Source organism: Aedes aegypti, chromosome 2 (genome assembly GCF_002204515.2).
Source record: "Aedes aegypti strain LVP_AGWG chromosome 2, AaegL5.0 Primary Assembly, whole genome shotgun sequence".
NCBI lineage: Eukaryota > Metazoa > Arthropoda > Insecta > Diptera > Culicidae > Aedes > Aedes aegypti.
The window spans coordinates 44,621-59,756 of NC_035108.1; the positions used below are offsets into that span (position 1 = coordinate 44,621).

Below are 15,136 nucleotides of genomic sequence, written 5' to 3' on the forward strand. Positions count from 1 at the left end.
TGTTTATTCTGAGTTAAATGTGTACATTTTAAACAAGACATCCACATTACATTACATTAAAACTTTTGATTTTTTTTCTTACACTACAGTTTGAACAACACACTTTTTAAAATACCAAAAAAAAAAACGCTGTATACATACAGTGTCAAGCATGTCGTAAGACAATAATTTAACTTAACACGTTAAAGGAGTACATTTTTTTTTTGAATAATGTTATGTGTTATACAATGTAATGAATGCTCAAAGCCTTGTACTAAAAATATATAAATTTCTTTCAATTTAGCTGGCTTACGTAGCGTTTCTGCGGTTGATACTGCTGCAGCCCAACGAGCTCGTGCAAGAGCCCAGTACTCCAATATGGCACGTATGAAAATATCATCAGGATCAGCATCATTGCGTAAGTACATTCGATTTATGATTTTATTGTTGTTGTAAGTAAATGTAACATTAAATTCGACGGTTATTGCATTGAATTCGTGAAGAACAAATTCACAATTGAATTTCACATTAAGGCGAAGTAGACCGTCATTGAAATTTGTACGTGTCGTTGATGATTGTTGCTAATTCATCTTACAATTTCGAATAATTAAAAAATAGTAAGTTTTGCACTGACATAGCTGTAAAAGTATCAGCATAATTTCTGCATATAAGCGCATACAGTGATACTTTTTCAAATCAATATGAACTATGAGAGATAAGTTTTTATTATTTTGGAATTGTAAGCTGTTAAGTCAGCATGGCTGCCAAAAAGAATGGCAAGCTACTTAGTCTCAATAAAGACAAAAAATGCTTCCATAAGCTTGAAAAAGAAACCAATTGGAATTAATATTATTAAAATCAACATGTATGGTTCAACAATTCGGTAGAGTTTGAGATGATAGTTTGAACTGCAAAATTTGATCCAATAAATCAAATCATTATTTAAATGTGCAGTCCGCCTAATGATGCACATCACAAAATAGTTGCTTTCAAACTAAATAATAATAATTCTTTTTTATCTTTATCTATTCATATATTCATCTACCACGCAGAAGGCCAATACGCTCAGCAAGGTAAGTATTGGAAAACAATATTTTCAACATATTCTCATTTCTATTTTTAAGACTATTAGACGAAAAAACGAGCATCTGTTTGAGCTTTGTGTTAGTTTTAAATACCGCAGTCTGTCCTAGTTTTGTGCTTTAAAATATAGTATACACGCTCCCCACCAAGAGTATGAAATCGCTTGCAATACCGTTAGACCGATTTCACACTTTCGAAAATTTAAATACCTATACTTACGCATTAGAAGTACTTACCTACCCAAACCCCCTATTGTGCGATTATCTTATTATCCCAAATGGTGAATGAATCCAAAAAAAAGGCAAAAAACATAAAAGGATCAATTAATTGCAAATCAAATTTAGTTTAATATTTTTGCAGTTTTGCCATTAAAATTTACAGAGCTTTGTTTAACTATTTTTGGTGGAATAATGGAAACTTAAAAATGTATGACTCAATATAGCAGAGATTGATAAAACTCAGTGATAGATGTATCGTTTGTTAGTTCTGCTTTCGTTTTCATTGAAGGCCTTCTTTCCGCCCAATAATTATGATTGTTTTGTTTTTATTTCAGCGCGGGCTAAAAAGATACCACTTTCGAACACTCCACAGCAGCCTCCAACTCCTGATCGAAAAATTCGCTCTAGATCTGGCGTTTCCCAGTCTCAACGTAAACATAAATGTTAATATATTATTAAGGTGTATATGTCTTATAATTCCATTTTGTTTTCAGCAACTTCGAGAAGTACATCCCCCTCAAGTAAACTGCGTGACAACTTTGGCATTGCTTCAATTTATAAACAGACCGGTACTATTCCAAAGAAACATTCTGGCATTCCTCGCTCTTTGGTTAATTCACGTGAAACAAGTCCTACAAGGTGAGTTAAACATTACGAAAGAAACATAAAAATCAAATCAAGAATCAAGTAAATAAAAATCAATGAATTATATTTCCCATTTGTATATTTTTCCAGAGGAACACAATTTGGATCGCTGCGCCGTAACGCATACGGAACAAATAGTCCCAGAAGATTAGATAGACCTCCGGTGAATCCAGCTCGTCCTGTTTTAGCACAGAAGATATTACAACAAAGCAGAGAAGCCGAGAGTGCTTTAGCAGACGCACTTTCGCCGGATGATCATGATATATCTACGGACTTTTCTCGTTTAGGACTGCATAGGAAAATATCACGTGACGAATCGGATGAAAGTGAAGCCTCATCTGTTTGTTCTGAGAGAAGTTTTGACTCCTACAGAAGAGGAAATGATGTATGTATAATTGTTTAAATTTGTTATCCTTGTCCCTTTTTTAATAGACTGTTTTCAATATTATTCCATTTTTGTGTAATTTTGCCTTTCGTAAAAATGCACTTTTCAAGAATTAATGCCCTTCGAAACGTTACACGTTCATATTTTGACTTTCAAACTCTCTTCTCAAAGAATCTACCTTTACCTTCTACCCTGGTTTAAGCCGTAATAGACATGACAACCCTAGTTGAGTAATCTACCTTTTGTTTTTTGTTCTTTCAAATCTTGCATCTGATTTGAACATGTTGAAATCAAATCTTAATTTAGATGTTGTGAATGTGTGAATTTAACTTAACAAAAATGTATTTTGAGTTCATTATAATTTTTGTTTCTGAATTTCAGTCGTTTTCGTGGAATGGCTCACGAACTCGTTTGGACAGCTCACGAACTATGATTGAGGATATCGACACAATTATCCAGTTATGTGCATCCACACATTGGTCCGAGCGCAAAGACGGTCTTATAAACCTCACACAATATCTGAGTGAAGGAAAAATGCTAACTTCACAGCAACTACAAGTATAATGAGCTAAAAAATCACATTCCAATCTCGTTACATTTTATTTATTTTTACAGTGTGTGTTGGATTTGTTTAGAAAAATGTTTATGGATCCGCACATCAAAGTGTATGCACTATTCTTGGATACAGTAAATGAATTGATTCTATCCCATTCAAATGATTTGCACGACTGGCTGTTCATACTACTTACGCGACTATTCCAAAAGCTTGGTGGAGACTTATTAGGATCAATGCACGGGAAAATCTGGAAAACTCTACAGTTGATCTACGAATATTTTCCAGCAGAACTTCAAATGCAATGTGTCTTTAGGTAAGTAGACAATTGAAGGTGTACAATATTTTATGGTAAAGTAAGTGCATTTTATGGGTCTACCCCGTTTGGCATAATGCCGTATGGCATAATGCCGTTTGGCATACAGTCGTTTGGCATAATAGCTGTTTCGCATAATGCCATTTGGCATAACGGTCGTTTGGCATAATCGCCATTTGGCATAATAGCCGTTTGGCATAATTGTGAAAAACATTGATATCCATCCAGGATATTATGGCGCATCTTTAACAAAAATATATCCAACGCCTAAGTTATTCGATGTCATTTGAAAAAATAAAGGAACATGGAATTTTATGACGCTTCTTATGGTACGGCATATGACTGTACCACTGCAGTATCTTCCTTTTTCAAATTATGCCAAACGACCATTATGCCAAACGACTATTATGCCAAACGACTGTTATGCCAAACGACTATTATGCCAAACGACTGTATGCCAAACGGCATTATGCCAAATGGCATTATGCCAAACGGGGTAGACCCCATTTTATGATATTTCCCATTTTTGATCTTGTTCATCCCATTGAAGAAAAGGTCATAGAGATAAGAAAAAATCAAAGATCTAATCATCTAAAAGATTTAACTCGTATCTTGCACACTCGCCGAAAACACTGAGTAACATATTCAACGTAACACTTGTGCTCTACAAAACGGGATGGAAAACAAGCTTTGTAGAATAAGTGGACGCAGTGAAAAATTACACTATATATAAGTATTGCATTTTTGTAGCGTAGTAGATTATTGTTGAATATTGCGTTCGATTAAAAGAGAACATCTTTTCCATTGTACGGCCAAACAGCCGACTGGTAATTTGTAATTTGTGATCCTGAAGAAACGACGCGTAGTGTTTGTTTTCTAAAGTCATTGCAGCGTTAAATTTTAATTAAAGAACTTTTTCAAATTTCGTAAAATGTTGTACACTTCTAGCGTATATTTCTCAGAGCAATTTTTAATGTTTTACTGTTTTTTTCTTCAAGAATTCTTATTGATGCTGCCCAGACTCCAAATACCAAAACACGACAAGCGACGTTAAAATTTTTGACTACGTTAGCAACTACATATTGCACTGCGGCACAGTTTGTAACACATAGTCAGACACAACAGTTAGTCGATAGAGCAATCTTAAAGATTGTCCAAACTTCTCTTGATCAAAAAAGTCTCGAATTAAAGTCACAGGCTCGATCCTGCATCGTAGCTTTGTATAATTGCAATCCATCACAGGTAAGTTATCAGATCTTGTTTTTTTTTTTCGTACCTTATATCATTTTCTTTTTAGATGACAATGACATTAGCGAATCTTCCTAAACAATATCAGGACACGGCAAAGGCAATCATACAGCACCATATGAGACGAAGTACCTCAGGTATTTAAAACTTTTTTTTTGCAAATCAGTAAAACTACTTTTAGGTAAGGCACAGTGGAGTGAGCGAAAAGTGAACGACAGATACGGGTTTTCACCCTAGCTTTTTCTCTTAATTTCCCAAGACTAGTTTTGCATTAAAAACCTTGGAGTATATGCCATGTTTCAGATCACGTTGATGAAAAAACTATCAATTTCGAATTCAAAATTGTCATCTATTATTCGACCATCATTTTTTTTTTTTTCAACTTAAGAGTAATGGAGAAGTATTGAATTTGCGTCTTGAATTGATACAATTTTATAACTATACCCATCAACAGTGAAACAGATCTACAAAATAACAATTTCAACAAATTCTTCAGGCTGTCAGCAACGTTTTGCTTAAAGTCATCAAATTGTACTGAAATTCCAGCTTCAACTTGGCAAAAATCAGCGAAATATTGCTTAATGGGTTTAACGTGTAATGATAATACCAACGAAGTAATAATGACCTTTGAAAAGGAATGCCAATATTGTTTGTTGGTTTGTTGTTAAATCGATCAAAATATTATATTATAGAGTTATCTATAACGATGATATCACAACACCAAAAAAAAGTTTTCAATTGGCTATCTACTAATTCAAATAAGGTTATTTATTATTATAAAATCAATGGATAGAAATGGCGCTGTGGATAGCATGGTATACGGTAGTTGTCGTATGAAATAGATTTAATCTTTTTCCACAATCAAGTTTGAAATTCATAATTTTAACCGAAACTCTGTCAGTGCCCACAACTAACATTCTTATAGAACAATCTAAGAACTGTCTATCTGTCTGTCTACTAACTGAAGGGTATAAGAACTGGCTCCCTAATAAATTTTACAAATGATTTCTCCTACAACTGAACGATGTTACAAAGGGCTAGATCAATCGTAGAGAAAATTACATGTAAATACCGCTCAAATTTTGAATCTTTCAAAAGATTTGCACTTTTTTTTGTGATGTGAAAACATAGATGATCCGACTTTTGCCCCTTTTTCAAAACATTGTTGGGCTGTCCCTAGAAATGCAAACAATTTATCTGTGTTATTTACAGACTTCTTTGTTGTCAAGTGCTCGTTAAAATGTTAAATCCAATACAGCATGTTTTTTTTAATAATTAAGATTATTTCAAATTACGACGTTATTTTCTTGTGATGTCGTTAAAATATAAATACAGTCAGTTTTTTTTACGCGGTCCAAATAAAATAAATCAAAATGGTCTTATGTTTTGATGATTCTTCGAGAACAACCGAGGCTTTTTTCAAGCGGTTGAACCGAGTTTTTCACTCGATACTTGTCCCCCGCGTTAAAAAAAAAACCTGACTGTAAACGCCACATTTAATTTGAACTATCTGCTATTTGTTTTACAGGAACTGACAGTCCGTCGTCGCCGCTTTCATCATCAAGTCCAAAACCTCTACTGAGTCCGCAACAGGGGTTGTATAGTTTACAAGGCGGTTGTAGTAAGTGTTTATTTTTTTAAATCATTCAATAATTACATTTAAGTACATAAATTTACATTTTCTATCTGTAACAACGCCAGTGCCCATACAATCTTCAACCCTTCAGTTTGCCTTTCTTTACTAACGTTGATAAAAATTTGTAAATTTATGTTTAACCTATTTGACTCGTCTTTTCATTACAACTTTGATGATGGTCACATATATGAAGCATTACCTTTCCACCAGATATAGTGTGTTCCCAATACTTATGAACATTTTTTCATTCTCGTTCTTGAACTTCTTTCATGATAACCCAATCGCACCCGATTCAGTTTCTGCACGGATTTTTTTTAAAAGGCCGTGCAAAAAAGTTTCCATACATATTTTTCCGCCAAAAACCTTATTTTTGCATGAAACGCCGAGAAATGGCGTTACTTTTTTTGCACGGTTTTTGAAATTTTGAACCGAAAACTTTTTTTGCACGGTACGCACGTACTTGCACCCGTGCAAAAACATAATCGGGTGTAATGTTTCTATTTTTATACCTCCAACCTCTTTTTACGACCGTCTTTTACCGACGGTTCTTTTTCCGATCACTTTTTTACGACCGAAATTCAGATTAATGACCGTTTTTATAAATTATTATCATTATCTTAAAAAGTATTCAAAATAGAGGATCATGATGTTCAACAAAATTGATCAGTAGTTCAAGGGCTAACATATGGTGGTCATTGAATTGTGAAATTCTGCCACTAGGTGGCGTTAGTGAGCATAGAAATTTTGTTTTGCGGATATCTTAGGATCCTGGCCACTTAGAAAGATGGCGCCTTCGACAAAGTTGTTCAGTAGCTCAAGGATCATCATTATAAACGATATGAGGTTCAAAATGTTGCCACCAGGCGGCGCTAGTGGGCATGAAACTTTTGTTTTGCGGCTATCTTAGGATCCTGGCCACTTAGAAAGATGACGCCTTCGGCGAATTTGTTCAGTAGCTCAAGCGCTATCATTATAAAAGCTATGAGATTCAAAATTCCGCCACCAGGCGGCGCTAGTGAGCATAGAACTTTTGTTTTGCGGATAGCTCAGGATCCTGTCCAATTAGAGAGATGGCGTCTTCGGCAAAGTTGTTCAGTAGCTCAAGTAGCTCAAGCGCTATCAAAATGCTTGACGTCAAATGAATAAAAAAAAATATATATAAAAAAACAATATAAAAAAAAACGATTGTTCAGTAGCTCAAGGACTATCATTATAAACGCTATGAGGTTCAAAATTTTGCCACCAGGCAGCGCTAATGGGCATGAAACTTTTGTTTTGTGGTTATCTTAGGATCCTGGCCACTTAGAAAGATGGCGCCTTCGGCAAAGTTGTTTAGTAGCTCAAGCGCTATCATTATAAAAGTTATGAGATTCGAAATTTTGCCACCAGGCGGCGTTAGTGAGCATAGAATTTTTGTTTTGCGTATAGCTCAGGCTCCAGACCACTTAGAAAGATACCGTCTTCGGCAAAGTTGTTCAGTAGCTCAAGCGCTATCATTATAAAAGTTATGAGATTCGAAATTTTGCCACCAGGCGGCGTTAGTGAGCATAGAATTTTTGTTTTGCGGATAGCTCAGGATCCAGACCACTTAGAAAGATGGCGTCTTCGGCAAAGTTGTTCAGTAGCTCAAGGACTATCATTATAAAAGCTATGAGATTCAAAATTTTGCCACCAGGCGGCGCTAGTGAGCATGACACTTTTGTTTTGCGGATATCTCAGGCAAGCATGGGAAAGATTCACTCGAATATTGCGTTTCTCTCGCTCACTTCCACAAGCGTTCAAGAACGAGATTGCCGTTTCTCCAACCAAGCTGAGTGTTCCAATTTCCAATGCGCTTTCTTCTTGTTCGCCGAGCGACAAGTTAGACAAAAACGGCAACAGAATGATTCATTACCGACTCCTTGTGCCGAAGGCATCCGATTGCTGTAGCGAATAATTCTTTACATTCCGATTCCGCACGAATGGCATTCGTGTTTGAGAGCTGAAGAGCGTTCACTGACTGGGAGTTCACAAGGCGAAATGATTCAGTGAACGCAAAATCTGTACATTTCGCAGAAAGCATTCATTTGCCACCAGGCGACGTTAGTGAGCATAGAATTTTTGTTTTGCGTATAGCTCAGGATCCAGACCACTTAGAAAGATGCCGTCTTCGGCAAAGTTGTTCAGTAGCTCAAGCGCTATCATTATAAAAGTTATGTGATTCGAATTTTTGCCACCAGGCGGCGCTAGTGAGCATAGAATTTTTGTTTTGAGGATAGCTCAGGATCCAGACCACTTAGAAAGATGGCGTCTTCGGCAAAGTTGTTCAGTAGCTCAAGGACTATCATTATAGAAGCTATGAGATTCAAAATTTTGCCACCAGGCGGCGCTAGTGAGCATGAAACTTTTGTTTTGCGGATATCTCAGGATCCTGGCCACTTAGAAAGATGGCGCCTTCGGCAAAGTAGTTCAGTAGCTCAAGCGCTATCATTATAAAAGTTATGAGATTCGAAATTTTGCCACCAGGCGGCGCTAGTGAACATAGATTTTTTGTTTTCGGGAAGGCTCAGGATCCTGACCACTTAGATAGATGACCTCTTCGGCAAAGTTGTTCAGTAGCTCAAGCGCTATCATTATAAAAGTTATGAGATTCGATTCGATTCCCAAGCGGCGCTAGTGAGCATAGAATTTTTGTTTTGCGGATAGCTCAGGATCCAGACCACTTAGAAAGATGGCGTCTTCGGCAAAGTTGTTCAGTAGCTCAAGGACTATCATTATAGAAGCTATGAGATTCAAAATTTTGCCACCAGGCGGCGCTAGTGAGCATGAAACTTTTGTTTTGCGGATATCTCAGGATCCAGACCACTTAGAAAGATGGCGTCTACGGCAAAGTTGTTCAGTAGCTCAAGTAGCTCAAGCGCTATCAAAATGCTTGACGTCAAATGAATAAAAAAAAAAATATAAAAAAAAAACAATATAAAAAAAACAATATAAACAAATATAACATAAGTTATGAGATTCGAAATTTTGCCACCAGGCGGCGCTAGTGAGCATGAAACTTTTGTTTTGCGGATATCTCAGGATCCTGGCCACTTAGAAAGATGGCGCCTTCGGCAAAGTTGTTCAGTAGCTCAAGCGCTATCATTATAAAAGTTATGAGATTCTAAATTTTGCCACCAGGCGGCGCTAGTGAGCATAGAATTTTTGTTTTGCGTATAGCTCAAGATCCAGACCGCTTAGAAAGATGGCGTCTTCGGCAAAGTTGTTCAGTAGCTCAAGGACTATCATTATAAACGCTATGATATTCAAAATTTTGCCTCAACAAGTTTACCGAAGACTCCATCTTTCTTAGTGGTCAGGATCCTGAGATATCCGCAAAACAAAAGTTCCATACTCACTAGCGCCACCTGGTGGCAACATTTTCAATCTCATGGCTTTTATAATGATAGCGCTTGAACTACTGGACAACTTTGCCAAAGACGCCATCTTTCTAAGTGGTCAGGATCCTGAGATATTCGCAAAAAAATCATGCTCACTAGCACCGCCTGGTGGCAAAATTTCAAATCTCATAAATTTTATAATGATACACTGAAAACATTCTACAAGCTGGATCAATGTGTTTCACACGTGAATTTTCACTATTTGTAAAACTCATCAAACGATGGTGTAAAACCAGTCGCTATCGGCTCCCAATTCAAATTTAAAACACGTAAATTTACAATTTTCAGTAAACTTTGCAGTAGGATTTAATAGCGATTGCTCGATTTCCTGATTCCAGGCACCCATTACGGGCACCCCGTTTCTCCTAAAATAACATGTCTTCCCGAGCAGAAGAAAATAACTACTGTATACCAAATTGAGATATTCCATACCAGATAATTTCCAATACTTACAACCTGAATGAGGTATGAATGAGCCCTGCATAAGAGGTAAAATACCTCAAATAATACCTTATGCATATTCTACAAATACCAAGCTGATAGTTAGATCAGGTATTGCAATACCTAAATAATACGTGATGGATTTTCATATAAAAGTGATTTTTTCCAATAATAGTTCAATACCTCCAGCAGTCCTCAGTCCGAATACCAAAATGAAGTATTTTTAATTGTTTCAAACATGTTTTTCAAATACCATTATAATACCAAAATGAGGTATTGACAACTGAACAATACCTTATTATGGTATGATACCAAAATATGGTATGCATAAGTTATTGAGGAGTTATTCTTTCCTCCTCGGGTTGTCACGCGTGAACGGCAAATGTGAGTCATTGTCATGATAGGAAAACTAGTTCTACTAGTGATGTATATCGCCATTGTAAAAAACGTTCAAATCATGTGTAAAACACTTTGCTATCGAACCAAAGTCAATCCTTCACAGATTTGAAAAAAAAGAAAAATAATTAGGATCGAACGTGTGGATTATTTTCAGTGTAGCGCTTGAGCTACTGAACAACTTTGACGAAGGCGCCATCTTTCTAAGTGGCTAGGATCCTAAGATATCCACAAAACAAATGTTTCATGCTCACTAGCGCCGCCTGGTGGCAAAATCTCGAATCTCTTGGCTAGAATAATGATAGTCCTTGAGCTACTGAACAACTTTGCCGAAGACGCCATCTAAGTGGTCAGGATCCTGAGATAACCGCAAAACAAAATTTCGATGCTCACTAGCACCGCCTGGTGGCAAAATTTTGAATCTCATAGCTTTTATAATGATAGTCCTTGAGCTAATGAACAACTTTGCCGAAGGCGTCATCATTCTTAATGGTCAGGATCCTGAGATATCCGCAAAATAAACGTTCTATGCTCACTAGCGACGCCTGGTGGCAAAATTTCGAATCTCATAACTTTTATAATGATAACGCTTGAGCTACTGAGCAACTCTGCCGAAGTCGCCATCTTTCTAAGTGGCCAGGATCCTAAGATATCCGCAAAACAAATGTTTCATGCTCACTAGCGTCGTCTGGTGGCAAAATCTTGAATCTCTTGGCTAGAATAATGATAGTCCTTGAGCTACTGAACAACTTTGCCGAAGACGCCATCTTTCTAAGAGGTCAGGATGTTGAGCTATCCGCAAAACAAAAATTCTATGCTCCCTAGCGCCGCCTGGTGGCAAAATTTCGAATCTCATAACTTTCATACTGATAGCGCTTGAGCTACTGAACAACTTTGCCGAAGGCGCCATCTTTCTAAGTGGCCAGGATCCTGAGATATCCGCAAAATAAAAGTTTCATGCTCACTACCGCCGCCTGGTGGCAAAATTTCGAACCTCATAGCGTTTATAATGATAGTCCTTAAGCTACTGAACAACTTTGACGAAGACGCCATCTTTCTAAGCGGTCAGGATCCTGAGCTATCCGCGAAACAAAAGTTCTATACTCACTAGCGCCGCCTGGTGGCGGAATTTTGAATCTCATAGCGTTTATAATGATAGCGCTTGAGCTACTGCACAAATTTGCCGAAGGCGCCATCTTTCAAAGTGGCCAGGATCCTAAGATAACTGCAAAACAAAAGTTTCATGCTCACTAGCGCTGCCTGGGTGCAAAAGTTTTAACCTCAGCGTTTATAATGATGGTCCTTGAGCTACTGAACAACTTTGCCGAAGGCGCCATCTTTCTAAGTGGCCAGGATCCTGAGATATCCGCAAAATAAAAGTTTCATGCTCACTACCGCCGCCTGATGGCAAAATTTCGAACCTCATAGCGTTTATAATGATAGCGCTTGAGCTACTGAACAACTATGCCGAAGACGCCATCTTTCTAAGTGGCCAGGATCCGGTTATCTGCAAAACAAAATTTTCATGCTCACTAGCAGTGGCAAAATTTTGAATCTCATAGCTGAGCTACTGAACAACTTTGCCGAAGACGCCATCTTTCTAAGTGGTCAGGATCCTGAGATATCCGCAAAACAATAGTTGCATGCACTTGTACTGCCTGGTGGCGCAATTTCACTTAAGCAGTGTTGCCAGCTACGATAAAAAATTTTGAACCCTTCATGAAAAACTGGATTACAGTTGAAGAGTATTGCTATGTTGCTAAGCATTATATTTTTCTGTTCCGTTCAAGTTTGATGGTTTTGATCTTTACTTTATTATTCTTAAACAGTGTTGCCAGCCACATTAACATTTGTGATTCGGCCGACTGTATGGCACGCAACACTTCCTTCAACTTTGGTGAACATTCGGCATCGTTATCTTTAATTTTTTTTGGTATTTGCATATCACACACCCATAAAATTGGCTCTTTTGATAACAATCGAGCAGTGTTGCCATCTATTACCAAAATATGAGAACTTGAGCGGCCATTTTGGAAAGTTCTCAACCCATGCTTCAACTTTGCCGAATATCTTGAATCAGTATTTCCGCATCTAGACGTTGCATTTTTCAAAAATATAATTATAACCCTGATATTTTTACGACCGATTTTTTTTACGACCCCCCGATAACGGTCGTAAAAAGAGGTTGGGGTGTATCTCTATCACCTTGCTTTCTGGTAAGAAAGTGATTGCATTCATAAAGATTATGGCAAATTGGCTCCTATTATATTGCATTCACGATGAATGTTTTCTTTTTAAATTTAATTGAAACAATGGATGTTTACGTTATTATTTTTTTCAGATTCTAGATCCAGACAAATTTCAATTGATGTGGCAGATTCCATGAATTCAGAGGAGGTTTATAAAAACCTACGTAAAACTACTGCCGAGATACAAAATTACAGTTTTGAGGCAAAACTTGACAGAGATGCTAACAGTAAAGATTCAGGAATAAGTCAAATGGGAGAAGTACAAATACAAAACAATGAGAATTATATATTGGGATCGAATGGTCTAAACGGACATGTTGGGTAATTTATATCGACGTATTCAATGTATACGTGATAATTATATCGAAATATTCACAGTATTGACAAGGATGACTCGTGTAATGGATCTAAAACGCAATCAGCTACTACCACTGAGTCCAATACTCCAGAAAACACAGTGCGTCTAGATAGTATCGACCTGAATCAAAAACCAACAATTCATTCGCAGCGACAACATCAATATACCTTAACAGACACGGGAGAACTTATTGTAGAAGGTGAGTAAAATGTCTTTTAAAGTAAATGGCTCAATAACAATTATCATTATGATTAAATTTCATTCACAGGTGGCATTAAAGAGAATGACGTCATTAAGGCAGCGATAGTTCTGTCGCACGAAACCAGTCCTGAAACATGTGTACAAGTTTTAGAGAATTTGCAAACTTGCATTAAACATGGAAACTGTGAATTGCCAATCAAAAATTTTAAGTATGCAGTTATTTCAGTTAATCATTTCCCTATCGTAACCGTTCATTTTTGTATTATTTTAGAGCTATTATGAAAATGTTACTCAATCTCATGGAATCGCAAAATTTCGCAGTATTGATCGTAGCTTTGCATACGCTCGGTCGGATCGTTCGTAGTGCTGAAATGAAGTCGTGTTGGAGTAATTTTTTGGAGTTAATTTTATTAAAAATAATCGACTGTTATAAAATCAGCAAAGAGGTACATTTATTGCATATTGTAAAATATTCGATAATTATTATTTATTGTTTCACAGGTATCACGAGAAATCGACATAATTGTAGTCAAAATTGCAAGTGTTTTACCGTTAGATATTTCTGTAAATATCCTCAATCCGGTTATCGCAACTGGGGACTTTCCTGCAAACCTATGCGCATTGAAAATTTTAAAAGAATTAGCGCACAAACAGGGCAAAGATTTAACAGATAATCATCTGGACAGCATAATGCCAAACATAGCTAGGGTATGGTTTATAAATTTGTAGTTTTGCAATTATCCGAATTTAACATTCAATATTCATTACATTCCAGTTAGCTGACGACAGTCAATCCATGGTACGAAAAGCAGCAGTATTTTGCATGGTTGAGTTATATATTGTGATGGGCGAGGAAAAGGTTAAACCGAAATTTGCACTTCTTAATGCTAGTAAAATAAGGTACGTTTTTAAATTGCAAAGTTTTACCCATAAAACATTACTTTTGTATTTGTAGGTTGCTTAACGTTTATATTGCGAAATCGATGAGCAGTAATAAGGGATCGAGCTCATGATCAAAACAGGCCATGTGATTTCTGTTCAAAGGACGCAAAATCGCAAAAATTCTATGTAAATTTGGTAGAAATATTTCGATTATTCATGAATAATATTTATTTGACATTTACCACTTGAAGTTTTGCTATTTGTATGGAAAATATCATTAATACTATAATATAAAGTAGGTCATCTAGTGTTGAGGGTCACAAAAAGTGGGGTGCAAAAAGATACCTTCTCTACATCCTGAATAACTGAAGATAATGTATCGTTTTGATTCATATTACGAAAAGCTTCATATTCCGTACACTACACGAAGCGTTTCCATTTTTGCCGTTCAAAAGTTCTCTTTCGAGGCTCGTTTTACTAAGCATATATCCGGCGTGTATATGGGAAAGGTTTATCACTAAAAATAGGCATCGCTAAATCTTTCACCATTCAAAAATATAGGTTTTTAGCTTTCATTTGACGTGTTCCCCAAAAAATCCACCGAGGGATCCCGAACATTTTTTTTTTCAAATTTAAAGTTTTGTTCCTTAGAGTACATTATTTTTAAATGTTACGAGGTCGAATGTTATGGAGTGGTCACGGAGCACAATTTGACTCGCGCAGACATCATTTCGGAAGCTGGTGGGTTTAAAAATCGTGCCGTTCCGCTGGCTCCTGTTCTTGATGCCAATCAAATGAACAAAGTGTTGCCTGATGGCTCAAAACAGCCGTCAAATTCGTTCCATGTAACCTTCTCCGGTTCGGCCTTACCAAGCGTCCTCGTGATTGGACGTCTTCGGTTACCTGTTCGTCTCTATGTACCGACGGTTATGCACTGTGAAAAGTGCCGGCAGTTGGGCTACACTGCATCTTACTACAGCAACAAACCACGTTGTAGTAAGTGTGGCGAACAACATGCCGAAGGTTCCTGCAATATGGAGCCAAAATGTACCTCTTGTGGACAAGCTCTTCACGAACTCACTGCATGCACGAAGTACATAGAGCGGGAGAAACATACCAAAAACTCC

The 15,136-nt window shown here is 36.9% G+C and overlaps 1 protein-coding gene across 9 annotated transcripts in view; it reads left to right on the top strand.

Annotated features, from left to right (window-relative positions):
• The window catches only part of LOC5566106 (CLIP-associating protein), a 33,299-nt gene extending 19,040 nt beyond the window's left edge, over positions 1 to 14,259 (top strand). For 8 of the 9 annotated variants that reach the window (XM_021839582.1, XM_021839587.1, XM_021839585.1 and 5 more), the window contains 17 exons: positions 284 to 397; positions 1,032 to 1,052; positions 1,616 to 1,711; positions 1,775 to 1,919; positions 2,016 to 2,310; positions 2,692 to 2,868; positions 2,926 to 3,179; positions 4,178 to 4,421; positions 4,477 to 4,564; positions 5,956 to 6,048; positions 12,661 to 12,889; positions 12,947 to 13,125; positions 13,195 to 13,336; positions 13,399 to 13,573; positions 13,629 to 13,835; positions 13,903 to 14,027; positions 14,083 to 14,259. In XM_021839582.1, the coding sequence (XP_021695274.1) occupies positions 284 to 397; positions 1,032 to 1,052; positions 1,616 to 1,711; positions 1,775 to 1,919; positions 2,016 to 2,310; positions 2,692 to 2,868; positions 2,926 to 3,179; positions 4,178 to 4,421; positions 4,477 to 4,564; positions 5,956 to 6,048; positions 12,661 to 12,889; positions 12,947 to 13,125; positions 13,195 to 13,336; positions 13,399 to 13,573; positions 13,629 to 13,835; positions 13,903 to 14,027; positions 14,083 to 14,140 (2,642 nt within the window). In that variant the 3' untranslated portion in view covers positions 14,141 to 14,259. The remainder of the gene's footprint in view (positions 1 to 283; positions 398 to 1,031; positions 1,053 to 1,615; positions 1,712 to 1,774; positions 1,920 to 2,015; positions 2,311 to 2,691; positions 2,869 to 2,925; positions 3,180 to 4,177; positions 4,422 to 4,476; positions 4,565 to 5,955; positions 6,049 to 12,660; positions 12,890 to 12,946; positions 13,126 to 13,194; positions 13,337 to 13,398; positions 13,574 to 13,628; positions 13,836 to 13,902; positions 14,028 to 14,082) is intronic. The other variant, XM_021839586.1, reaches the window with a different exon arrangement.
• Positions 14,260 to 15,136: the final 877 nt, after the last annotated feature.